General features: G+C 46.3%; 1 protein-coding gene across 1 annotated transcript in view; it reads right to left on the bottom strand.

Moving 5' to 3' along the window:
• The window catches only part of ASB18 (ankyrin repeat and SOCS box containing 18), a 71,060-nt gene that overhangs the window by 10,653 nt on the left and 32,411 nt on the right, over positions 1-27,996 (bottom strand). The window contains exon 4 of the mRNA XM_031008892.2: positions 10,585-11,089. Coding sequence (XP_030864752.2) covers positions 10,585-11,089 — 505 coding nt within the window. The remainder of the gene's footprint in view (positions 1-10,584; positions 11,090-27,996) is intronic.

Here is a 27,996-nt window from a genome sequence, read left to right on the forward strand (position 1 = left end):
GTCTAGGAGTTTGAGACCAGCCTGGGCAACATGGAGAAACCCTGTTTCTACAAAAAATACAAAAAATTAGCTGGGTGTGATGGTGTGCACCTGTAATCCCAGCTACCCAGGAGACTGAGGTGGAAGAATTGCTTGAGCCTGGAAGGTCAACGCTGCAGTGAGCTATGATTGCACTGCTGCACTCCAGCCTAGGCAACAGAGTGAGACCCTCTCTCAAAAACCAAACCAAACCAAACCAACCAACCAACCAACCAACCAACCAACCAACCAACCAACCAACCAACCAAACAAGGACATATCACCAAGGCTGGATCTGGGGAATAGTTTAGAGGAGACAGAGAGCCCGGTGAAGAAGATGCGTCCATCTAGGGGAGAGATGGTGGTGGCCTCAGCTCAGGTGGTGGCAGTCAGGAGGGTAGGAGATTTTGAGATATATTTAGGGGGAAGAGTGGGGAGAATCTGGGGATGGATTTCCTCATTCCTGAGCTCTTCTTTAGTGTTATCTCTTTGTCAGCTGGAGCACATCCACCTCAATGGGCCATTAGCCCCAGCCACTCCCCCATACTGTCCTTACCAAAGGCACCAATGCTGCTCTTGGCCCAGGCTCTGCCTCGCCAGTGGTCCATGCTCTGCCTCACTTTACTTGCTGTGTCAGCCACGTCTGACATGTTGACGATGGCTTCCACCTCAATGCAGCCTTCACTTGGCTTTGAGGAAGGTGTGCTCTCATTCCTTCCACCTCGCTGGTTGCCCCTCCTCAGTTTCCTTAGCTGCTGTCTCATCTCCGTCCTTCAGATGTTGGACCGTCCCTGCATTCAGGCCTGTTCCTCTTTTCCGTTTACTCTCACTTGCTGGTGATCTTATCTGGTTTCCTGGCTTTAAATACCATCCTTTGTCACTGACCCTCAAAGGTATATCTCCAGGTTGGCCAAATCTCTCCCTCTCAAACTTTGGGCTTCAATATCCAGCTGCTTACATTGTAGCTACACCTGGCTGTATCCCACACTCAACATACCAAAAACTGAACTCCCTTGTTCACCAGGTCCCAACCTGCTGTGCCACCCATAACCTGCCCCATTCCCAAGTGATAGCAAACTCATGCTTGCAGTCTCTTGGGCTGGAATCAGAGTCATCCATTGCTCCTGTTTCTCCTACACTCCACATCCAATCTGTTAAAAAATCCTGTTGGCTCTACCTCCAAAATATATCCAGGGTCAGATCACCTCCCTTGTCCATACCACCATCATCCCTCCTGTGAATCACAGCAACACCCTCCTAACTCATCTTTCCACATCTGTTCTCCTCTTTCTCAAGTATCTGCTTAACATGGCACCGAGAGGAGGATCTTTACAAAATATTGTTGGATTGCGTCACTCCTCTGCTCAAATCCCTCCAATGGCCAAAGTCATTACAATGTCCTGTAAGACCCCACACAACCTGTGCCCTCTCCCTTACCACCCCTAATCTCATCTCCTACTCCCATCCCACTAGCTCCTTCCATCTCTGGCCACACTGGTCCCCTGTGGTTCTGTGCGCAGGGCCGGCCCACTCCAGCCTTAGGCTACAGATGGCTGGTCCTCTGCTGGACTGCTCTTCCCCAGACATCCACACAGTGGGTCCCTCACATCTCTCAAGTCTTTGTTCAGCAGTCACTGACCCTAACTGCCTGACTTAAAATTGCAACTGCCTTCCACCCTTTTAATTTCTCTATAGTCCTTATCACTTTTTTGGTCTGTTGACCATGCTCAATATTTAATGCCTGTCTTCCCCATGAGAATGTAAGCTCCACATAGGCAGGAATACTTCTTTCCCCTTATCTGTTCACTCACTTATCCTATGTGCCTAGTATATTGCTGGGACATGACTGGTGCTCAGCAAATACTTTTTGATAAATAATTGAAGTATTTTTTTCTTTTTCAGAAAATGCATCAGAAAGGCATGTTTTATGAACCCTTGATATCTAAAAGTGTCTTTCATCATCAAAATGAAAGTATCTTCACTGAGTCTAAAATTCTAGTGTCCAAATTTTCCTTTCAAAATTGGTGGATGATATTTCATTGTCTTATGTTACTATTACAGCAGAAACATCTGAGTCCAGCCTGGTTTTTATTCCTTTATGAATAGCCTGTTTTCTGCTTAAATACTTTGCCAGATTTTTCCATGTCTTTTTAGAACATTTTTGTTAGAATGTATATAGGTATGTGCCTCCTGTCATTGATTTGCAGAGAACACCCTTTTCGATTGCCAACCAAAAGTTAAGACTTTCAGTGCAGCTAAGTTTTCTTCTATTATGTCTTTGGTTATTATTTCTGATCCATTTGTCCTAGCTCCTTCTGTAGTAACATCACTTATCTGTGGGTTGGCTCTCTATCCTTTATTACCATCACTTTCTCTTTTAGTTTCTTGGGGGTTTTTTTGCACTTAAGAATAGTTTTTGTCATTAGTATTTCATTATAGTGAACATTGAGGTTGACTTTCCAACAATTCAGATGATTAGTTTAATCCAATCATGGTAATCCAATCTCCTTTGCCAGTTATTGGTTCAGAGAAGGGCAGGTTTAAGCCAACTGAGGACACCTCCTCAGGGTTTCTAGAAAAAAGGAACAACAGGATATGAACAAGCAAACGAGCCCATTGTTGCTGGAAGCCATCTTGTGACCATGAGGGAGCCATTCTGAGGACAAAGCTGACTCACTGAGGATGGCAGAGCAGAGAGTTGGGAAGCACCAGGTTCTTTGAGGACATCATCCAGACACTGAAACAACCAATTCTGAAGCCTGCTACTTCTGCACTTACTGTTATATGAGATAAAAAGATACATTTCCTTATTTAAACCTGTTTGAATTGGGTTTTCTGCTACTTGTGATTTAAACCACCTGTATCAGAGTCCAATCAGGCAAAGGAAACCACTCTAAGTATTTCAACCAGAAACAACTTTACACATGGAATTGATTATGTAGGTAATCAAACTGCTGAGATTCCAACAAGGGGAAGGTGAAGTAGCCTAGAGATTAGCAAAATAGAAAGCTGTCATTACTCTTAAGAGTTGGTGGGATAGTGGGATGAGGTAGTCTAATCAGAGTCCAGAGACCAGGGCCATCCGCTGGAAGCAAGTTGAGTCAGGGGCTACCCACTGGGGACTGGGGCCATGAAGGGAGGGGCTGTCTGGTGGGTGTTGGTGTCACAGAGATGATGCAGGTGCTGCTGGTGAAGCTACACAAGACAGAGACAAAAGAGAGAAATACCCTGGTTTCTTTCTTCCTCCACACTCGTTTCCCATGGTGTCTCCCATTGGCTGAGTCCGACTAGAAGCCAGCTGATGGGGGCTCTGAGTGCAGCTTGAGGGGGCTTTCCCTTTCCCCCTGTCACCCAGGATGCAGAGCAGGACCCAGGAACAGCAAGAAAGGGTCTGAGGGCACACGGGCCAATGGCCCAGCATGGATTTGATTCTTTCTTTATGAATCAACTCTGCCTTTTCCTTCTTTAGTGTATACTTCAATCTGACTGTGCTGTTAGTTTCTTGGTGTAACTATCTCCTCCATCTTCCTTTTCATGTCATTCTATTGAGTTTTCATCTTAACCAGTACTGTTTCAATGAATCCCACAAGCTATGTCTTCTCGTACTCCATAGAGGATGGCACATACTTTCTGAGATTTTGTTGGATCTCCTGTTTTCTGGATGCTGTTCTATTTTTCGGTTTGTCCTCTTTTCCCCCATGAATCTATTCCTTTTTCTCTTTATTAGTCTTTGATTAAGGAGAGAACCAGATGCAAATTTTGCCAACATGCAGGGGAAGTCTGTGGTCCTACTCTGTGCCCGGCCGGGAGACTGTGGAGGGACAACGTGGAGGGAGGGGGACGAGGGCCTGGCCCAGCCCCGTTTCCAGTTGGACGGTTTGCCTGGTGGACTTGAGCTTTGGCCTGGAGGCTTCTTCCTGCTACCCTCTTCCTGGCAGTTGGCAAGTTGCTCTGAAACCTGGGTTCCTCCGATTTTCACGTCTGCACTTTACTGTGGCTTCACAGGCTTCCCCCACTGCCTGGCTGACTCTTTTTTTTTTGGTAATGTCTGCCTGACAGCCTGGAAACTTACGGCCGTGCAGCAGAAGGACATTGGGTCTGGGTCTTCCTAGACTCAGACATGAGGTTGCCTTGTTGTTGCTGTGGATTTCCTCTCTCTCTTTCCCTCCTTTTCTTTCTTCCTTCCTCTCATCTGTGCCTTCAAAGCTATCTTTTGGAGGACAGGAGCTGTTCTTTCTAGACTGGGCATCATATTGACATCATAAGAGCTATTATCAGTGGTCCCCTCCCCACGCCCAATTATTTTTGTTCTCATCCATTACTGTCACTGAGTCAGGCTTAGTAGGCTTTATGGAAAGAGAGAGACAGAGCATGAACACGGAGACACGGAGAGACCAAGCCACAGAGGGAGTGCCTGGCAGGAGGCCTGGGGCCAACACGGTCTTCCCAGCCCATCTCGCCAGCCCTGTCCCTCTCTGCGCCCCACACATGTTGATATTTCTGGCTCACACGAGCCCCACTAACATGCCATTTCCTCGTGCACGGCAGTCTCTGATTTCAATCATCCCCTTCTGTGTTGGGAAAAAAATCACGCCATTAAGAAGGACTCACGCTGGACCCCTCGGGATGGAGTCTGCTGCTATTTATCTGGTACCCTAGGCGATGCTCAGGTCTTGCTCACTGCAACCCTCCAGCGACCCTCCCACTGGCCCTGTCACTTCTCTGCAAAATGCTAAATGGCTCCCAGGGACTGCAGGTAACCCGGACATGCCCCACCCTGGGAAGAGCTGCCCTCCCTTAGAGCAAAAGCACCACCTCCTCCTGCCCCTCCCCCACCGGGTCACAGACTGTGACAGAGTCTTATTGCCTGTCTCTGGGAATTCATTTTCTGTCTCTCTTCTGTTCCACCTCTCTGGGGCTCCCTGCCCCTCCCCATCCTCTGCATCGTGCCCCCTCATGTTTGCCAGGCAGCTGGCTGCCTTCATTATTTTTACGCCAACACAGTTTAAAAATCTCCGCGGCCTCCTTGCTGTCTGCGGAGAGGCGGCTGCCACATTACTCTGACATGCTGATGTCATTAGTGTCCACGCACACCACACTCTCTTCAGCTAATGAGGCGGCAGAAAGAAAATTAAGGGGAAAAATCACACAGGCACATTGCTTTATATGTAGATGGAGAAATAAAACAACGGCAAGAAAAACACAGGCGCCCTACTTACAATCTCCCCTCCCTCCTCCCACTGGGGACTGAGTGCACGCAGCTCTGTGAAGATGGGAGGGGGAGCCCTGGATTTTGACTACTGCTACTCCAGAAATCTCCCACTAAAAATCCTGTGGAATCGGCATAAGCGAAGTCCCTTTACCTGATTTAGTAATTAGGTAGAAACAAAACATGGAAACTTTAGGTCTCCATTTTCAGTATGGTTAGTGCCCAGAAGCTGAGACAAGACCAGAGATTTGCAGATGTTTCTAGAATCTGTTTTTTTTTTTTTTAAGACAAGGTCTTGCTCTGTCATCCAGGCTGGAGCATAGTATTGCAATCATGGCTCACTGCAGCTTCCACCCCCTGGGTTTAGGTAATCCTCCTGTCTCAGCCTCCTGAGTAACTGGGACTACAGTTGCATGCCACCATGCCCAGGTAATTTAATTTTTTGTAGAGATGGTGTCTCACTACGTTGTCTAGGCCAGTCTCAAACTGCTGGGCTCAAGTCATCCTTGTGCCTCCCAGAGTGCTAGGATTATAGGCGTGAGCTATTGCCTCTGGCCTAGAATCTGTTATTCTTGCACCAACCTCCATCCCCCATGCAAGCTATGTGAATCCCTTACCTGGACTGCCACCACAGCCTGTGGTTTCCATCAGCCCCCTACCTGGTGTGTTCTCTACGTCGAGCTTAGAAATTCCAAAATACTGATTGGATGATGTCATCTCCTTCCTTGAAAATGATGTAATCAACTCCCAATATTCCAAAGTCAGAGGCCCAGGCCCTTAAGGCCCTGCCTGGCTGCCTAGTCTCAACTGGTGCCCCCTAGCTGTTTCCTCTCCAACGACTAGCTCATTTTTCCAACTGCACACATTGCCGTGCCTGTCCTGCTCCAGGACATTTGCCCAGGACGTCTGTCTAGAATGTTTGTCCCCCGCTTCACACAGATAAGCCTTCAGCCTTCAGATCTCAGCTCACTCACACACTTGAGGAAGCCTTGGACCCTGCCCCCCAGCCAGGTGAAACCCCTGTTCTGTGCTTTCAAGGTGAAGTGAGCCTCAGCTTTGCAGCACTTCTCACCATGGCAACTTCACCTTAGTGTGTGTACTTGTCTGATCCACGTGACAGGCAGCTCCACCAGGGTGGGAAATACATATGCTCCTGCTCCTCACCGTGACTCCAGTACCAAGCACCCAAGTTCCCCCAAAATGTTTGTTGAATGAATACGTAAGTACTAAAGGGATGCCCATGGGAAGCATAGCCGATGCCTACATGACTTGGGGGAAATCCTTCATTACTGGTGTTGTCCCTGCACTTCCCCGACTGGTGGACAAGTTTGAGTCTGAAGTATTATTAGTATTTCATTTTTACACAGGGTAAAGTGGAAATGCAGTCCCTCTCAACCACAAATTATGCAGTTTCTGCATCTATGAGTTTCTCATATCCGGGAAAACCATGCGGGTCATCAGACCCGGAATGCAATCCATAAGTCTCACCCTGAGAAAACCACCTTTGTGATCATGGCATCTCCTCTGCCAGGTGAGAGTCTGAACTCTTTACAGTCACCTGCAGGTGCATTTTCCCGGGCTGCTGCTGGCCTCTGCACCACAGGAAACAGAAGGCCTTTGGGAAATAGCACAAAATAGGAGACAGGGTAGGAGGGGCTGGAATGTGCTGGCCACGCATGCTGACTGCAAATGAAAAGTGTTCATGGACGGGTGTCAGGTGACATCCAGGGACAAATAAAGCTGGCCACGTAAACTGAGCGGTGAATCAAGGAGGTTCCCAAAGGAACACCTGTGAAGGAGGCAGTGGAGGGCAGGGGTTTGAGCCCTGGCTGGGTGCTGCTACTGTCAGCTCTGTGTCCCATCTTGGAGTGGGGCTGGACTTAATCTTCCCTCACGCTTTGATGCCATCATTTTCTGGAGTCAAACCAGAAATGTGCTCCTCAAAGAGGTGAGAAGAGCAAAGTAGTGCTTCCTTGGAAAAAGATCACATAGGACTTCATGACTGTTTCACAAATTCGTATTCCAGGTAAGGAGAGGCTGAAGGAGAGAGACCCCTGAGCACAGCCTTTTATCCAGACCAAGAATCCAGCCCAAAAAGTCACCTGTGGCAGGTGCCAAACAAGTTCAGGTCCACGTCTGTGTGTGCTTCTCTGCCTTCCTACCTGCTGTCCAACAGGCCCAGCCCCAGCCTGCCCTGACATCTTCCAGAATCCAAACCTGCCAGAATCCACAGCCTGCCCCCTATGCCTGCCCTCGGTGCCCTGTCCCTGGCCCCGGTGTTAACTAGCGGTCAGCCAGGCAGAAAGGCCTGGCACTGTCAACACGTGGGCTTCCGAAACCGTGACACTGCTTTGATTCTCACTGCAGAGCACTGCGCCGGCTCGGAAGGATGCCCTGTGTCCGCCTGCCGCGACGATGGTGCCTTTGTCTGGGCATGGGGAGCTGTGATTTATGTCATAAGCTCGCTGTGAAACCTTTTGCCTCGGTAATTCTGCGCTCCATGGGTGTCTCTTTACATCTATTCACAGTACGGCTGCTGCCCACGGACGGCTTGCCCTGTGACAGTGCTGGTGACTCTGCGCTCGGCTCGCCATGGCGCCCGTGTGGTGCCTGCCCAGCATCTTTGTGGCTGGCTGCAGCGTCTGTTGCGTCTGTTGCTTTGATGTCGCACATGATTAGATGCCGTCCCTGGAGGAGCGACTGCAGGGAGACTGGGTGGAGGAAGAGGCTGCCTCTAGCTTTCCACAGAGTTTTGCTTCGGTTGTGGGGACCAAGCTAGAACATTACAGGCACTGCTGCCTTTGCTTGTGGGATTCTCAGCATGGTGAATGCATCCTCATCCACCATCCTCTCCTGGCCAGGTGTAGGGGTACCCACTGGAGGTGTGGGGGAATCCCAGTGCAAAAAGGTGGAATCCTTATTTCCAAAGATTTAATGCAGGCCATGAGCCTGCAGTGGCTGGAATCCCTTTCATTCATTCAACAAACACTGATGGAAGGTCTGTGCTTGCAGGCGCCATGTTCAGGGAGGCAGCGGTGGGCAACGCTTTTTGCGAAAGCCTCAAGGTATTAAGATTTCTCAAGAAAACTCCAGTTCCTTCCAGGATGGGTGGGAACTGACAAGATTCCTTGTCAAGCACTTCCCATGGCTTTTTGGCCCCCAGGTACAACAAATCTAAACCTACCCCCAACCTGAATGGAGGATGAGTTGCACCACTGACTGACCCCATTTCTGTGTGGCTGACATAGTACTGGGGATCCCATCCCAGAACAGGGCCCCTGAGCACCTAGAGAGGAGGTGCTGTGCTTTGTCCTGCATCTCTAGTCAAGGCAGTGTAATTTCTACAGCCTTGGAAACAGAGTCCAGGGGTCAGAGGTCCTGTTCCTAGAAATGATGCCTGTGGGGCTGCCCCTAGGATTTGAAAGCCTGGTCAGAGATCACTCAAATTGAAACAATTTCAAGGCTAACAAAGGATTATTTCTAGTCGCTACTGAAATATATTGACTCCTTTTTTTTTCTTTAAAATAAATTGCCCCATTCTTCCCTGGATAAGTAAGTCAGAAAAAAATAATTGCCCTAGATATTTTCCCCTTGTGGCCCATCCTTTAACTTTGTTTTCTCTTTTCATTCCTTTTTTTGGAGACAGGGTCTTGCTCTATCACCCAGGCTGGAGTGTAGTGTTGCTATCACAGCTCACTGCAGCCTCCACGTCCTGGGTTTAGGTAATCCTCCTGCCTCAGCCTCCTGAGTAGCTGGGACTACAGGTGCATGCCACCAGGCCCAGCTAATTTAAAAAAAAAAAATTTGTAGGGATAGGGTCTTGCTATGTTGCCCAGGCTGGTCTTAAACTCCTGGACTCAAGTGATCCTCCTGCCTCAGCCTCCCAAAGTGCTGGGATTACAGGTGTGAGTCACCATGCCTGGCCTCTTTTCATTCTTTATGCAGTTGCATATGACAAGGGTTGAAGTGTGTGTTGGTTTAATGCAGACACAGTGTGCATGGGAAGGGCAGTGAGTCTTGTTTCCATGTTATAAGTTGATGAACTAAGCCTGCTAATGATGGGAAACATTAAAATGTAAATTATAAATATAAAAGGTAGCTGTCACAGAACACAAAAATGCTAGCATTTCTTCCCTTTCAGGAGTCCACTATATTGAAATCATTGCCTTAGTGGAGCACCACGAGACAATTACCCAAAGAGGGGGTGAGACAGCATCGGGAAAGTGCCATCCTGTTTGTCAAGTGAGCAAACACTAGGGGAGTTGTCTCGAGGGATTTTCTAACCTTTCAGAGGCACAGTCTACTCTGAACGCATCTATAATGGAAAGTTAGCATTTGAGAGAAATGAGTGAATCTCACTTCTCGATGGTTCAGACCACTGAGAACACTGTACTTTTGAATATCAGCTTTTCAGCTATTTGTTCAAAACTAATCAGGCCAAAATATGTCTTATGTCTATGAGTGATGAGTCTTGGTTGGTGGAGATAATTTTTAAATTAAACACACCCGGATTTTACATCTAATGGAATGACTTCCCTTCAATGAAGTCTTTTGGGGAGGACAACCTGTTACTCCAGCCAATATTTTGGAAACATTTTCAGTCTTTTGGGTTATTTTCTGAGGTGAGAAATCTTTATTCTTTATCATTATTATTTCAGGGTAGATCTGACGGGTGGAACAAGGATGAGTTGTTCAGAGTCAAGTCTGCAAGGGTGAGCCAGCAGAATGGGGGTGAGGTCCCAACACTGCAATGACCTGGGCAGGGCATTTCACCTGGCCGAACCCCAGGTAGAGGGAGAATATCACCTGCCTCTCGTGTTTCACTGCAATGTGGTGAGGACCGAATGAGAGAAGTCTGAAAATGTACGAAGCGCTCTCATTAACAAGGTGGATGATCAGATTGGGTAATTTTGTTTCAGATCAAATGCCAGATGTGGCAAAAGACTGATTTTCATCGTTCTGAAAATTACACTGATGATGAGCTGCCAAAATATTTTGAGCTCTGACTGCATCATCGAAATAAGTGCCTGGCGTCCGTCCCCAGGTGACTACTTTGAAAGGATGCATTCTTGACATGCAACCCCTTAATTGTCTCGTGGCTCTAACCAGAAGGCTTCTAGGCCCCTGTTCCTCAAAATGGGGTCCCAGGAACAGCAGTCTAGGCCACACCCGGGAGCTTGTTAGCAATGCAGGCTCTCCCACCCCAGACCGGCAGAGCAGATTCTGCATTTTCACAAGTCCCCAGGGGTGCCTGGGCCATTACACTTTGAGAGCGCCGCATGCAACCCAGCTCCCAGGCCGGTCACTAAGTGGCAAAACTCCAGGGCACGTGCCAGCCGGGCTGGATCCTGCCTTACCTTAGGGAAGGCGTCGGGCCACACGGTGGGAGAGCCGTGGTTGAGCAGCGCCTGCACCGTGCGCTGCGGTGAGGCCTGGAGAGCGCAGGATGCGGTCTGCAGCACGCGGCCCAGCGGCGAGGCCCCGCCATAGTCGAGCGCGCCCGCGTCGGCGCCGTGCCGCAGTAGGAGGCGCGCCAGGCTGTGGCTCGCGTGGCCGCAGGCTTTGTGCAGCGGGCTGCGCTCGTCCTCGTCGCGCGCGTCCGCCTCCGCCCCGCGCCGCAGCAGCAGCGCGCACAGGCGCAGGCAGCGCCCGTGCTCGTCGGGCCTCCGCGCCGCACCGCAGGCCGCGCTCAGAGCCGTCTCTCCGCGGCCGTTCCTCGCGTCCACGTGCGCCCCGCGGCCCAGGTACAGGCGCGCGTGCTCGTCCAGGCCGCGCTGCGCCGCCACGTGCAGCGGCGTGTCCCGGCCCGTGCCGCCCACGCGCTGCACCGAGGCCCCGTGCTCCAGCAGCGCCTGCGCGCACCTGTGGGAAGCCAGGGCCTGTCACTCGGGCGCCACGCAGGACGCCCGCACCCTTCCACCCCCGGCCTGCTGCTGCAAAATATCAAGTGACCTCTGAATGAAAAGACATGCTCCGCTCTCCCATACCAAGGCGTCAGGAGTTCAAACTAAACTGGAAAAAAAAAAAAAAAAAAAGAGATTATGGCAAAACCAGCTCCTGAGTGGTGTAAATAGCAAAGGATATGCCATAAGAATCCACGTGCAGAGTTACAATTTATAAGGAAATTTTAACTGCTTGGAGCTTCCTGGGAAGGTGATGTGGTTCAAATGACGGTGCTCCATGCACTGGTTACCTGAGCTCTTTGTCACACCTGGAGGTTAAGAGTTTGGCAGTCACAGTTCTAGGGAGAGGCCCTTGGGGGTCAGACTCTTTCCCGGCCCCCATCTAGCCCTTCTGGAAACCGCTTAGCTTTGTGAGGGTGTGAGGCAAGCCTTGCCTTGCACCACGAAGGGGCTTTCCCCATCCCTCAGGACACTGACTCAGGCTGGCACCACCCTGTCCTCTGACAGTCCGGGGAGCATTAGGTGGGAAGCACAACCAGGTCCTGTTGTGAGCCTACCTGTGCTGCTTGAACAGACTGGATATTGGCTGCACCTGAATTCCCCAGTGGTCTCCAGGAGCTTCTCTAACCCCATGGGAGCCTGCGGTCTTCCCCAGAGGTGTCTTCCTTCTGCTGCCTCCAGGAGCATGACTGTCCTCTACCGCAGGCACCAGGCTTCCTCAGAGCCTCTCCCATCCCCTGGGGGCACTCTAAACAGCTCAGCCTAGGCTCAGATGCCTGGTGAGAAGTGTGCCCCAGCCTGGAAGCCGGAAGACATTCATACAGACCCTCTGCCCTCCGCTGGTCCTTGTCCTTCATGGACACGGAAAAACACAAGCCCACCCCCAACTTCAGCCACCTGCTCACATAGTCACCTGCCATCGATAAGGCCGCTCCAGCCTTGGAAGTCTGCAAACATGCCGACTTCAGACTACAGCCCTAGTCCTCTAGCTCCCCAGTGCCTGTTGGTCCTACTTGCCATCTTTGCTCTATGGAGACCTGAGCCCTTCCTGGCTTCAGTTCCTTTCCTGGGCAGCACTGTGGTCACCTCGTCATCTACATCCTCAGTTCCCTTGAATGGAGGGGACCATGGCCATCCCCTACTCAAATGGCCGAATCTTCAAGCCGGAGTCCATTCTTCACCCCCCTCCTTTTCTCTGCGAGTCTGCCGAGCCCTGTTGGAGGACGCAGCCTTCATGGAGGTGGCCTTGGTCTCAGCTGGGCCTCAGTTAACTGATACCTTTCAGTGTTAAGGCCACCTCCTCATGCCTTGCTCTCCACTAACCACTCCTAATGTTGACCTTGGTCCTCAAGCTTCCGCCCTCCTCCTTTTCAGCTGTCTACATCAGCTTCATTCAGGGTGCAGCTCCCAGGAACTCCCTCACCTGCCTGCCTTCTGCAAACACATCTGTTTCAACACTGATTAGAATCTGTTTTGACAACAGCTGTTGCCTCCCTCTTCCCCAGGCCTAAGGAAGGCACTCCCTCTTGATCATCTTGGCCCAGAGTTAGTCGTCTTTGGCTTATTTGGGGTCTTGCTCTAGATGACTTGCTCCTTGCCATTTTTCTGTCCTTCTATTTCCCTGCCCCATTTCAACTGGTCACTGAGCCATCTCATCACCTGAACTGCTTCCTCCCTCCACTCCCAATGTCACTGTCCTTTGTTGAGGTCACATCGTTTCTCGGAATGCTTATAAGTCTCTTCATTTGCCGCTTGCTGCAATCTAGCAAACTGCATACTATCTGGAAAGAGCCTTTCCAGTGCGAATCAAATGTGCCTGCCAACAACCCCACCGCTCCCCCTGCCTGCTGGGCGAAGCCCACACTGCTCTCTTCAGGACCCAGGACACATCATGATCCAGCTCCTGGGGGCTCACGGGGTTCACCTCCTGAGGCGCCGCCTCTCCATGCTTCAATTCTGCCTGACCAGGTATGGTGCTGAGAGCACACCTTGCCGTGTTATGCCCCCATGCCCTCTGCTTGCTCCTTCCAGGTTGCCCCGCTGCACGTGATGGCCCACACAGTCCCATCTTTCCTTCCTCTTGGAAGCCTTCCTGTGCCACCAGGTAGAGGGGTCACACCTCTGTGTTGTCACATGCCTTGCACTATGTGCCCAGGCACCACATTGGTCACCCCATATTTCAAATATTTGTTGGGCCAGGTGCGGTGGCTCATGCCGGTAATCCCAGCACTTTGGGAGTCTGAGGTGAGTGGATCACCTGAGGTCAGGAGTTTGAGAACAGCCTGGCCAACATGGTGAAAACCCATCTCTACTAAAAATATAAAATTAGCCGGGCATAGTGGTGGATGCATGTAATCCCAGCCACTCGGGAGGCTGAGGCAGGAGAATCACTTAAACCCGGGAGGTGGAGGTTGCAGTGAGCCAAGATCGTGCCCCTGAACTCCATCCAGCCTGGGGGCAACAAAGCGAGACTCTGTCTCAAAAAAAAAAAAAAAAAAAGAAATCTTGGCACCTTCAACTCCTTGGGTGTAGAAATGGAGGCTTTGTTTATCTCTGATTCCCAGTGCCTATCATAGTGCCTATCACACTATTGGTATTCCCTGAAAACATGTTGAACAAACACATTCCATTAATTAACATCTTTCAGCTTTTCTTTATATTGCCGCTGCTTTTCCTACTATATTAACCTAACTGGGGCTCTGAACAAGATCATCCATTGAGGGTTTCCCGGCTGCCCTTAAATCCATTTATATTTTTACCTAGAGGCTCTCGGTATTTTAAATTCTCCCTTTGGATTGTCTCGTTTCTACATCAGCAGTGTCTTGAGAAGTGGTCTGTCTTGAGTGAAAGATCTTTACAAACAAGTACAGTTTGATGTGGAGTCCTTTGGGACCAGGACTGGCTAAGGGAGGATGCAAATTTTACAGTCAGAGCGCTTCACTTTGCTTCCTATTTTGCTTCTCTGGGAGGAATTTTGAACAGTGCAGCAGGATGTTAGAAATCAAGGGTTCCTTCTCGTTTTGCCACTGAGCCTGTGTGCACTTGCAAACAATTACAAAACATTTTCTTCTTTTTAAAGAAAAATTTTTTTTAAGCAGCTCAGCTTCTCTAAAGAAGTCCACAGGGAAATATGACCAGTCCCCTTTTCCACGTGCACAGCCTATAGCTGGCTAATGGCCAGGCTTTTCCACGTGCACAGCCTAGCTGGCTAATGGCCAGGCTGCTATCTGCAACACAGATACCTTTCAGAGGAATGAGGACACTGGCCCACCCTCTGGAGGGCTGCAGATGCTCTTTTCATTTTTAATGAAGAGCTTCTAATTGGCTAAACCTTGGCACTTTTTTAGAGTGGGCAATGGTTTAAGTTGCAGAACCACGGGCATGGGAAAGAAACAACAAATTGCCTGGGGCACGTCTGCTGGTACACGGTGGCAGTCATTAAAAATGAAGGTGTGAGAGCCTATTTAATGGCATGGAAATACATTTGCAGTGGATATGTGAACAGATCAGCTTACAAAATAGCACCGCTGTACAGTCCCATTTTCAAAAAGCTTAAATATATCTATGCGTATATGAAGAATACCAGAAATTGGCCGGATGTGGTGGCTCACGCCTGTAATTCCAGCACTTTGGGAGGCCGAGGCAGGCGGATTGCGAGGTCAGGAGATAGAGACCATCCTGGCTAACATGGTGAAACCCCATCTCTGCTAACAATACAAAAAATTAGCTAGGTGTGGTGGTGGGCGCATGTAGTCTCAGCTACTGGGGAGGCTGAGGCGGGAGAATGGCGTGAACCCGGGAGGCAGAGCTTGCAGTGAGCCAAGATCACACCACTGCACTCTAGCCTGAGTGACAGAGTGAGACTCCATCTCAAAAAAAAAAAAAGAAAAAGAAACCAGAAATTTTTCATTTAATTTTTTAATTGATTTTAATTTTAATTTAATTTTTTTAGAGACAGGGTCTTGCTCTGTCATCTAGCCTGGAGTGCAGTGGCATGATCATGGCTCACTGCAGCCCTGAACTTCTGGGCTCCAGCAATCCTCCTGCCTCAGTCTCCCAAGTAGCTGGGACTATAGCCGAGTGCCCCCATGCTCGGCTAATTTTTTTTTTGTTTTATTTTTGTATTGACAGGGTCTTGCTATGTTTCCCAGGCTGCTCTCAAACTCCTGGGCTTAAGTGATCCTCCTACCTTGGCCTCTCAAAGTGTTGAGATTACAGGCATGAGCCACCATGCCCTGCCAAAAAACCTAGAAATTTAGAGGGCAATGTGTGTTTATCTCTGGATGATGGGCATAGTGGGAGCTTGTTTCCTTTTTGCCTGCATGCGTTTTTCAAGTTATCCAAGATAAGTCAAGGTGCAGTTTGATACAAGAACCACAACAGAGGTTATTAATGACAAAACCATCCCTACCTGCTCCAGCAACAGCTCATGGATCCTAAGAATATCCCTTTGGCTTTCCAGGTTCCCAGAATACGCTTGAAATTTCCATTAATCTGTTTAGGTATAAGCAGCATTTTGGAACGTATGTATGGCAATGCCCATGAGAAAGTGAGGAGAGGAGAGGCCTGGGCTGGCTGGGAGCTATTCAGTGATAACAATCATGGGGACCTCTCAGACCTGACCCCAGGACCCAGGCCCATCGTTGAAACACTATCATTTCAATCCCTCCTATCAACGTCACCAGTGGAAGAAATGGCCCAGTGGGGAAAGCTTACTGTTTGTCATTTCATTGCCTTCTCTGTATCAATGCCACCAGTGGAAGAAGAAATAGCTCAGTAGGGAAAGCATCCCTGAAGCCTTTGCAGGTCTATGTCTGGGACCCAGCCTTGGCTGAGCCTTTTACTCCAAGGCAAGATTTTGTGAGTGGGTTTCCTGCTGTCCTGATAGAAAGGCAAAAGTCAGAAAGGCCTGGGGTCGGGGTAGAGCAGTCGCTGTTGGGATCTAAGGGTAGAATTCCCATCTGAGGATGTCAGAACAACTTTGTCTTTATCTTGCAAGGATTAAGGAGACACCATGTTGTCTCAACAGCTTCTGATATGAAGCAACTTGGACAAACACATTCATCTTTGGGTCCCTCATCTCTGTTTTCCATAATGACTGCAATGACAGGCTGTTACAGGGGCCCAGGGTTGACAGCAGAAAGAAAAAGTAACTTGAGCCAAAACGCAGGAGTTAATAGAGATGAACCCATCAAGGACTGTTCAATCAATGTCATTCCAATTCATGTCTATGGGGTGGGGGCACGTGGGACTTTGGCCACTCCCTGCACACCCTGCCATCCACCCTCCAGCACCTTCCCAAAGCGCTGGCTTTTCCTAGTCCCTTCCCAGGGCACAAGGCCTGGAGGCCTCAGCCTGGGCTCTCCCACTGTTTCCTCCTTCCTTTACCCACCTGTCTCACCCACCTGCTCCCACCTGTCTCAGCTGCCTGCCAAGCCTCCATGCTCCCTGCACGCTCTGCCCAGATACCTCTTCTCTCAGCCAGAGCCTGTCCAGGCTTCCACTCTCTCGTCTCCCCTGCCTCCTGATCACCCTCTTTATTCAAAGCCCTGGAAATGCTGCTTCTCTGCCTCCTGGTTCTGAACTGAAAGGTCTTTTGGATTCCCCAGTACTTGGCCTTTTTTTTTTTTTTTTTTTAAACAACTATTTATCTTTAGTCCCTGCAACAACTTTGCATTGTAGGTGGAATTTACAGTTGGGGAAATTGAGGCTTAAAAGGTCAGTGACATGCATAAGGCAGGAAGTGGCAAAGCAGAGGTCTCGTTGCTTCATGAGGCTTCCCACTGTCAGTCACACACCCCTCCACTGCCCCTTCCCACTGGTTTTATTTGTTAAGCACCTTCTCTGAGGCAGGTTCTGTTCTAGGCATTTTCCACAAGTTATGAGTGACCTTTTCATTCATTCAATAAGCAGAGAACATGTGCCATGCTCCTTTCGAGGTAAGGAGAAGTGTTTCTTCTCTTATCACTCCACAAGAATTCCTGGACAGACTCACCGACAGGACACTGAAGGCAGGGCAAGGCGACCCATGGACCTCATTCTACGGGGTGGCACAGTAACCGGTTCTCACCCAGTCCTCCTAGCTACCTGGCATGGTAGATGGCATCCTCCCTCATTTTTGGTGAGGAGTTCATCTTTGAGGTTTAAGCAGTGGTCTAAAGGGCAGGGCCCGGCAGAGGATGGTGGCCTTGCAGTCAGTGTGTCCTGTTTGGGATATGATCTCCAGCCCCCACTATCCAGTGGTGAATACAAGGACTCCACAACCACCAAATGCAACAACAACAACAACAACAAACAACTGCTAAAAATAAGGCTGCATTCAAGACTCAAACGTCACCTTTTGTGTGTGTGTGGGGGGAAAAGGACATTGCTTCTGAACATTTTGTTGGTAATGTTAAACATCTCATATGGTTTGGTTGTGTCCCCACCCAAATCTCACCTTGAGTTGTACTCCCATAATTCCCACGTGTTCTGGGAGGGACCCGGTGGGAGATAATTGAATCATGGGGGTGGTTTCCTTCATGCTGTTCTCTTGGTAGTGAGTAAATCTCACAAGATCTGATGGTTTGATAAGGGGAAACCCCTTTTGCTTGGTTCTCATTCTCTCTCTTGCTGCTGCCGTGTAAGACGTGCCTTTCACCTTCCACCTCCCCAGCCACATGGAACAGTAAGTCCAATAAACCTCTTTCTTTTGTAAATTGCCCAGTCTGAGGTATGTCTTTATCAGCAGCGTGAAAACGGACTAATACAGCATCTGTCTCCATAAGTCACTGGAGTCCTTGGGCAATCCTGAGCTCCCTCTCCTGTTCTCCTTATGTGACGGCTCCTGGAATCCCTTCTGACAGACAGAAGGGGTTGAGCACTACACAGTGTGTTCAGTGGGGGTAATGGGTGTTATGAGCTCGTCTTGTTGAATTACTGTTACTGCTGCTTTTCCTCCTCAGAGATGACACGGAGGCAGATGGGCTAGAGACATGTCCCAGGGGAAGGGTGGCTGCAGCTGAAGGCTGGGTCCCAGGGTGGGTGCTGGGCATGTGCCAGCCTATGGGGGCAAGGTTGCGGGGGAGCCTTGGGAGGAAAACAGAGCCGTGTTTTCTAACAAAGCTGCAGCAGGAAGGTTTCCTCCTGTGGCTCTATGCCCCAGCTGACTCCGATGAAGGACGGGGAAGCCACAGCTCCACGACTTTGATGGAGGAGCAGTTCCACTTTATTTCCCTGGACCTTCTGCTGAGGCTTTCCTTTGGGGATCTTCCATCTACCCCTTTCTGTTCTGCATTTTCTTTTCTCTCCCTCTCTCCCAGGATGCTAAGCTATGAGACTATCAGACATAAATGTTTACAACTGAAATGGCTGATGTGAATAGACAAATCCTTCAGGGTAGGAGGGCGACTGAGAAAAGAAACTGGTTGGCCATTTCTATCATCATGGTTTCCCTTGGAGCAATGGCTGCCAGCCATCTTATGTTTTTCTGAAGTGTGGGATGATTGCAGTGGATGATGATATTTTGGGCAAATTCTCTCCCCATTGTAAATAGAACCTTGGCAAACTGAAAAATGATTTAGTGAACAAGATTTGTAAAGTCAGCTCCACTGTTTGCCCCATGATATAGTTTGGATATTTATCACTGCTGAAATCTCATATTGAAATGTAATCCCCAATGTTGGGGGCAGGATGGGGCCTGGTGGGAGGTGGTTGGTTCATGGGGGTAGATCTCTCACGAATGGTTTAGCACCATCCCCTTGGTGCTTTCCTCACTATAGCGAGTTCATGGGTGATCTGGCTGTTTAAAAGTGTGTGGCAGCCAGGTGTGGTGGCTCACGCCTGTAATCCCAACACTTTGGGAGGCCGAGGTATGTGGATCACCTGAGGTCAGGAGTTTGAGACCAGCCTGGCCAACATGGTGAAACCCTATCTCTACTAAAAATACAAAAATTAGATGGGTGTGGTGGCACACACCTGTAGTCCCAGCTACTTGGGAAGCTGAGGCAGGAGAATCACTTGAGCCCTGGAGGTGGAGGTTGCAGTGAGCTGTGATGGTGCCACAGCACTCCAGCCTGGGTGACAGAGTGAGACTCTGTCTCCAAAAAAGGTGTATGACACCTCTCATCCCTGTTCCTGCTTTCACTGTGTGGTGTGCCTGCTTGCTGTTTGCCTTCTGCCATGAGTAAAAAGCTTCCTGAGGCCTCCCCAGAAACAGATCCCAGCATTATGCTTCCTGTACAGCCGGCAGAACTGTGAGCCAATTAAGCTTTTTTTCTTATAACTTTCACAGTCTCAAGTATTTCTTTATAGCAGTGCAAGAATGGCCTAATACACTTCACATGCCCACTAAGCAGCATTTGACTTTTTGGAAGCTTCATTGGTGTCCCTTCCTCAGTAAGGCATGCATAACTTTTCTTTCTCTTTCTGTCATCCCCTGGTTCCAATATACTAGGTGAAGAGGAAGACCCAGTAGCATCAGAGTGAGAGGAAAGAAAAGGAGGAAATGGAAAAGACTCTATTAGCTTCTTAGACAGGGATAAGGGTGAGGTGGGGGGAGCTTTAAACTGGATGAGAGAAACATTGTATGCATGTAGGTATGTATGTATATTTTAATACAATAACTTCTGTGAGGTACACACGCAGAAATGCATAGGTCTTAAGAGCACAATTGAATGAATTTCAACAAAGGAATATACCTATATAACCAATACCTCAGTGAAGACATAGAATATTTCCATTTTGCCAGGAATTTCTCCTGTGTTTACCACCAGTCAGTCATACCCCTGTAGGCAACCACTGTGCTGATTTTTCTCACAGTGGGTTAGTTTTGCATTTTCTAAAATTTTCCACTTTTTTGTATCTGGCTTCTTTTGCTCAGCATCATGCTGTTCACATTCATCCATATTGTTGCCTGCATGGAGTAATTCATTCTTTTTTCAAATTGCTGAGTCATGTTCAATTGTATGGATATACCACAATTTTAAGCCATTTTCCCATTGACATTGATGGACATTTGTATGTTTCTATTTTTTGACTATTATAAATAAAGCTTCTATGAATGTTTTTGTATAAGTCTTCCTGGGGACATATGTTCCCATTTTTCTTAGGTAAACACCTAAAAATGGAATTACTGGTAGGTATGTATTTAACTTTGTAAGATACTGCCAGTTTTCCAAAGAGATATCATTTTACCCACCCAACACTATGTATCAAAGTTCTAGTTGCTCCCTGATCTTGTCAACATTTGGTGTTGTCAGGCTTTTTTTTTAGCCATTCTAATGCATGTGAAATGGTGAATATTTATTTGTGGTCTCATTTGCATTTCCTTGATGATTAATGATGTTGAGCACCTTTTCGTTTGCTTATTGGCCATTTGTATGTTGTTCATAAAGTGTCTGATCGAGGCTTTTGCCCTGAGTGTAAAGTTTTGATTTGGCCTGGACTGGCTTTTGGATATTAAAATGGGACTTGCCAAGTGACCAGAAAGCTGAAGAATGTACCTGGGATGCCACTGAGGGGCAGGGAAGGGGACACACTTGTAACACAGCATGTTTGGAGGGAGGTGGCCAGAGATAAGTGGAGCTACTTCCTGATTACAGACAGTTTTTGGGAAAAAAAACTTGAGTTAACAAAGGAGATGCAATCTTTTAGCATTGCTCTCACAACCTTTGGCTTTGGGTCCTGGCTCTACTGGTTTCCGTTCTGTGCAACCTTACTGGCATAACACGGACTCTCTCTGAGCCTCGGTTTTCTAATCTGTGTACCATGCCTTGCAGGCCTGAGAGGCTCAGAGGAAATAAGACATTTGCACATGCTCAGGAATGTGTGACATTCTGCAAATATTAAATCATCTATTGGGTGCCGCCTCTCTCTGACATCTCATTCTTCTCTGAGATCTCATTCTTCTCTGAGATCTCATTCTTCAGTATTCCTCAAGATGCCTTAAAGTCCTATCAAACAAGACCATGTTCTTCTCTCTACTTGAATAACCAATCAGTCACTCACCTGGGATGTGGAAAGAATGAATTGTTTTCTGGATTATGTATCAATGCCTGTGAGCCTGGCATCTCAGGCAGGCGAACTTCCTGTTCTTAGGTGGAGACTACTGGGTCCCCCCACCCATAAGATAATTAGCTGCTTTTATAGATCCAAACTCCAGCTCATGAATCATTTTTAATTTATTTTTTGTTTTTTTAAGACAGAGTCTCACTCTGTCACTCAGGTTGGAGTGCAGTGACATGATCATGACTCATTGTAGCCTCGACTTCCTGGGCTCAAGTGATCCTCCAGACTCAGCCTCCCAAGTAGCTGAGACTACAGTTGTGTGCCACCATGCCTTGCTAATTTTTGCAGAGATGGGGTCTCACTATGTTGCCCAGGCTGGTCTCAAACTCCTGGGCTCAAGCGATCCTCTAGCCTTGGCCTCCTAAAATGATGGGATTACAGGCAGGAGCCACTGTGCCCACATGGTTTATTTTTCATTCAGTTGAATTAACACACCTGGGACAAAAAAGTAAACTTGCATGCTTTTCATTAATAAATTCCATGAGGAAAGCAAGTCATTCTCACTTTTGTTTAAATCAAGACAGCTATAGACAAGAAAAAGAATAGGGCGTCAACACATTCTTTTCTTATTTTAATTACCTCGAATAAAAAGGGTCAAGGAGAGGAATCTGATAACAAATAGGGCGAGGCTGGCATGCAGGCTGCTAATGTGAACACAGTTACTTTACTGTAACTTTTCTTTTTGGGAAAATCTCTTCAAAAGTCTCCTAGATTAAAGCTCTGATATCCCTTTCAGTGTGTTGAATTCTGAATTCTGAAGCTTGCTGGTTGGAAGGAAGCACAGGTAATTTTTTTTTTTAATCCCAGGAACTCAGAGACTCAAAGGTTTTAAAGTCCTGTGCCCATGGCGAATTGCCAACTAAAAGGGGATGGAGCAGAACGGGGTCCCTAGGTGTGGAGACCATTGTCATCAAGAGTCAGAAAATGGAATGGCTCTGTATGTAGGTCAGCGACCCCCTCTCTACTGTGAGGTAAAAAAATTAAGGATGACCTAAAATCTACTGTGTTTAAAAAGATTGCAGAGAAAGTAGCTCTTTCTTGTCAAAGTGATAATGTTTATACTACCCGAAGCCAGACCTCCTCAGAGTATGACTTTAGCGGGACTCTTTAGAGCTGAAAAGCCATGGTCAAAACCTCAGGCCCTTTCGACATCTATTAACTTTTTATCCTTCAAGGTAGTTGGCTGTGTTATTGTAGAGGTGTTCAATGGGACCTGCCAGCATATTCCATTATCATCATTGATATTGAAGGGATTCTAAGTCAGCTGTTACAGAGTTCTGCCTGAAATGCTGGTTTATTCATCACTTATCTTAAACTTTCCCCCAATAATCCGGATTTAAATAAGTCAAGAGTGTCAAATTAAACAGCCAAAGGGAAAGACTCCCATAGAGCGACACAGAGAAGAGAAAATGAAACAAGAAAGAAGAAAGAGGAGGAAGAAGAGGAAGACGGAAGAAGAGAGATTTTTTAAATCCCCACTTTAATAAAAAGACATTTAAAAAGTCCTTATTAAACAATGGCCTGGGCCTGTATGATTTTTGTAAAACCAACGGAAGCCAGGATATTAGGTTCTATTGTTCAGTGTGTAAGCTGAGTAGCTCTGGTGGTCTGCATATGGCCTCAGCTCCTTATGGTGTCCAAATATAAGCTTGTTGGGTTCTCTTCAGCAGTGTTGTAATGATTCACAGCATTTTGTGTTTATTTTGTGCTATGATTGGGTGCTGCATTCTGATTTCTTAGTAAGAAGCAATATCTTTCTGATCCTTTAAAGTGGGAGAGGAGTTGGGGCCCAAGGTATGAAGCAGACTTGATTTTTAAAAACCTTTTTATTTTTAAATTATTTTAGATTTTCAGAGGAGTTGCAAAGATAGCATAGAGAGTTTCTGAATACGCTTCACCCAGCTTCCCCTAAAGTTAATATCTAATATTATTATGGTATATTTGTCGAAACTAAGAAATTAACAATGGTACAAGACTATTAACCAAACTGTTGACTTTATTTGGATTTTACCATGTTTCCCACAAATGTTCATGTTCAGTTTTAGGATCCAATACAGGATACCATATTGCATTTAAAGAACTTAATTTTGAACAAGAGAATAATAAATATAGCCATGCATTTTGGCAAGGCGGGGAGGGAGGAATGGTGAATACCCTGACTTGGAATATCATCAAATGGGTTATATTTTCCATAGGAACATGTTATAATGGGGAGTTATGTTCTTGACTAAAGACATTATAGCAAATAAATCATAAATGACCAATAACTATGGAGATAAAGGAAAGAAACATCAAGCCCCCAAATGAATTTGAAATAGTAAAATATAGTTTCAATTCCCATAAAAGAAATACAGTGATTAGACATGAGGCCCCAACAATTGCAGTCAGCACCTGCTCCTTACTATATGCTAGGTGCTCTTCTAAGCAAATTAGCTATAGTAATCCATTTAATTCTCATAACCATCCTATGTAGTAGGCTCAATTATCAACCCTATTTTGCAAGTGAGAACACAGAGACACAGAAAAATAACTTGTCCAATGTTGCACAGCTAGTAAGTGTTGGAATTAGAATTCAACCTGGGCCTCAAATGTGGTAAAATATCTATGTGTAGATATAAAATTGTATAGTATGAAAATGTGATCAAACTTGAATGCAATCAATACACAATTGAATAATTTTGCCTCTTTTCTTAGTATGTAGAAAGACTTTTGCAATTGATTTGGTTGCCTTATGTCCTTTAATGAAGCTGATGCTTCTTTCTGTCTTAGAAACTTTCTGGTAGAAATCCACTGGCATCCCATTCTTAACCTCCATGCATACAATATATTTGACATATTCTGGTCCAATGTTTGACACATTGCCATAGCATTACCTTCCTCTTCCCTGAAACTGCAAGCATTTTGAGGGCAGGGACTAGGTCTAATGCAGCCCAGCCTCAGCCCCTTACAGGGTTCAATAACTGGTGATTGAATGCTTGCAGGAATGGAGTCAATATTGGTTGACCTTGGAGCTGTGTGTTTCAAAATAAATGGAATTTCTATAATTTTTTCACAAGATGACACCTTTTTACATCCCAGCAAATCATCTATCAGGTGAGTCAAGAACAAAAATTGGAAGTGAATGCAAGGTAGAAATTAATCCATGTCTAATGAATAATTGGAAAGAAAACCTCCTGGTGGAAAGTGGAGAATGCTTGTAGCCAAGGACAGAAATGTGTCACAAGGTTGGAACTTACTCCCCAAAATGATTGGCAATATTGGATTTCTCAACCTCCCAAAGGGCCTCTGGGCTCTCAGGCTGAGGGTTCTATGAAGGGGACCCCAGCAGAGCCTGGTGAGCTCTCTGAGTGGAGGAGACGGCACTGGAAGTCTAGGGATGCCAGGACAGCTGGAGTTTGTAGGGTAGGGTGCTGGAGAGGAGAAAGCTTCACACAGAAAGAACTTTGCAGAGGGCCCCCTTGATTATTCAGCTCAATACCAATTAGTGTGTGGGCATGAGGAAACTACCTAAGCTGTGGAAAAAGCCACCTGAAAGGAAGGATTAGAACCGACTGAAATATGTCAAATATTTTGTGTACATGGAGGTTGAGAGTGTGGGCTGGTGGATTTCTACCAGAAAGTTTCTAGGACAGAAATGGTGCAGTGCTCATCACATGCACAGGTTCAGGAATAGTGGCTGTTCTCAGCAACCAAAGTGTGTGAAACCTTATAAATAATTAGGTATGGAGAGAGTACCAAAAAGAGTTGTCTCAGTAGCGGAAAAAAAAATTAACCTTAGACTAACCACCGATTGACTTCTGATTAATAAACCTTAAAGGCAAGACCCAAAAGGATCAAACTATTTCCAAGTAACTTTACATTCCAGAGCAGAGATCAAGAATATTGACAGGAATACAAAAATATCAAACACCCAATGAAATGTAGAGAAAAAACCAAAAAATCAAAAGTGACCCAGAGGCTGGGAGCAGTGGCTTATGCCTGTAATCCCAGCACTTTGGGAGGCTGAGGCAGGAGAATCATTTGAAACTAGGAGTTTGAGACCATCCTGGGCAGCAAAACAAGACCCCAACTCTACAATAAATAAATAAGTGACACAGAAATGACACAGGTGATAGAATTAGTAGGCAGGGCCATTAAAACACTTGTTATAACTATATTCCACCTGCTTGAGAAGCTAGAGGAAAGACTGACCATGTTAAGTAAAATACAGAAATATAAGTCCTAAGATTGGAATTCTGAAATTGAAACTACAATGTTGGAGATAAAAATATAGTGGATAAGGTTCATGGCAGATCAGGTATTTCAGAAGAGAAGATCAATCAATCAATCAGAGAGAGAGGCTGAGCAAAATGAACAGAGCATCAGTGAACTGTGGAACAATCTTAAGTGGCATAGTATATGTGTAATTGGAGTCCCTGAAGGAGAGTACTGGTTGTATAGAAAAAAAATGTGAAGAAATAATTGCCAAAATATTTCCAAATTAGATGAAAAGCATATAAACCCACAGATCCAAGATACTCAATGAATCCCAAGCATAAGAAACATAAAGAAAACTTGCCTGGCATGGTGGCTCACGCCTCTAATCCCAGCACTTTGAGAGGCCAAGGTGGGCAGATCACCTGAGGTCAGGGGTTCAAGACTAACCTGGCCAACATGGTGAAATCCTGGCTCTACTGAAAATACAAAAATTAGCTGGTGTGGTGGCATGCACCTGTAATCCCAGCTGTCTGGGAGGCTGAGGCAGGAGAATCATGTGAATCCGGGAAGCAGAGGTTGCAGTGAGCTGAGATCATGCCACTGCACTCCAGCCTGGGCAACAGAGTGAGACACCATTTAATAATAATAATAAAAAGAAACATAAAACTACATCAAAGCACCTCATAACCAAATTGCTTAAAACCAGTGATTAGAGAAAATCTTAAAGCCAGATAAAAGGATATTTATTAGCTATAAAAGAACAAAGATAAAACTAGGAGTTTGAGACCACCCTGGGCAGCAAAACAAGACCTCAACTCTACAGTAAATAAATAAGTGACACAGAAATGACACAGGTGGTAGAATTGGTAGGCAGGGCCATTAAAACAGTTGTTATAACTATATTCCACCTGCTTGAGAAGATAAAAAGGGGATAGCAGATGTCTCATTTTAAAAAATCTAAGTTAGAAGACAGTAGAGTTATGGGTCTAAAGTGCAGAAAAAATAAGAAGAAAATAAAAAACCAAACTGTCAGCTCATAATGCTCTACCCAGCAAAAATACCTTTCAAATACTCAGGTGAAAGAAAGACTTTTTCAAACATACAAATACTGAAAGGACCCGTTACCATTAGACATACAGTGCAAGAAATGTTAAAGAAAGCCCTTCAAGCAGAAGGAAAATGATACTAGATGGAATCTTGGAGCTACACAAATAAATGAAGGGAAGTGGAAATGGTAACTATATGAGTAAACATAAACACTTGTTTCTTATTACTTCAATATATTTAAAAGAAAATCCTCTGTTTAAACAAAAATAATAGCAATGTATTGCAGGACTTATATATAGAAGTAAAATGTATATTACCAATAATAGCACAAAGGCCAGGAGGAGAGAAATGGAAGTATACTGCCATACAGTTTTTATACTACACATGAAGTAGAATAGTATTACCTGAGGGTAGAGTGTGATAAAATAAAGATGTATACTATAAACCAGAAAGAAATCACTTAACACAACAAAAAGTTATATCTAGTAAGCCAAAAAAGGAGATAAAATGAAATCATTAAAAATGTTCAGAATAAAAGGTAGAAAAGAAGATAAAGAGAACAAATAATAGATGAACCAAATAGAAAAGAAATAGACATTTGCTTTGAACCTAACTGTATCAAAATTATGTTAAACGTGAATGATCTACACCCAGTTAAAAAACAGAGACTGTCAGATTGGATTTAAAAAAGCAAGACTCAATTATAATCTGCCTACAAGAAGCCCACTTAAAAAATAAAGACACAGGTAAGTTAAAAAATGAAAGGATGGTATGGTAGGCAGTCTCTAGCATGGTCCCCCACTGAAGTCTATCTTCTGGTGTCCATGCTCTTCTCTCGTCTCCTTGAGTGTGGGCAGAACCTTTGATTTGCCGCTAACCAATGGACTATTGCAAAGGTGACAGGAGGTTGTTTTGGTGAATAAATTACAGAAGATTGTAACTTCCATCTTGCAAGCAGATTGTCTCTATTGTCTTCTCAGCTTGCATACTTTGATGAAGCAAGTTTCATGTTAGAGAGGTCCACATGACAAGTGCTATGGTTGAAATGTTTGTGTCCCTCCAAAATTCATGTTGAAACTTAATTCCCAATGTAATAGTATTAAGAGGTGGGTCATTAGGAAGTGATTAGGCCCTCATAGATGGGATTAGTGCCCTTATAAAAGGGCTTGAGGGATTAAATTTGCCTCTTCCATTTTTTCTGCTCCTCTGCCATGTGACAATGCAGCAACACAATGCCATCTTGGAAGCAACACAATGCCATCTTGGAAGCAGAGAACATGCCCTCACCAGACAATGAATCTGCTGGCAACTTGATCTTGGACTTCCCAGCCTCCAGGACTGTGAGAAATACATTTTTATTATCATCACCCCTGGCTAAGGGTTCTCACTATGTTGCTCAGGCTGGTCTCAAACTCCTGGCCTCAAGCAATCCTCCAACCTTGGCCTCCCAAAGTGCTGGGATTACTGGTGTGATCCACTGCACCTGGCCTAGACCAAAGAATATTACTAAAGATAAATAATTTCATAATGACAAAGAGGTCAGTTCTTCAAAAGGACAGAATAATGCTAAGCATT

Source organism: Gorilla gorilla, chromosome 11 (genome assembly GCF_029281585.2).
Source record: "Gorilla gorilla gorilla isolate KB3781 chromosome 11, NHGRI_mGorGor1-v2.1_pri, whole genome shotgun sequence".
Classification (NCBI taxonomy): Eukaryota; Metazoa; Chordata; class Mammalia; order Primates; family Hominidae; genus Gorilla; species Gorilla gorilla.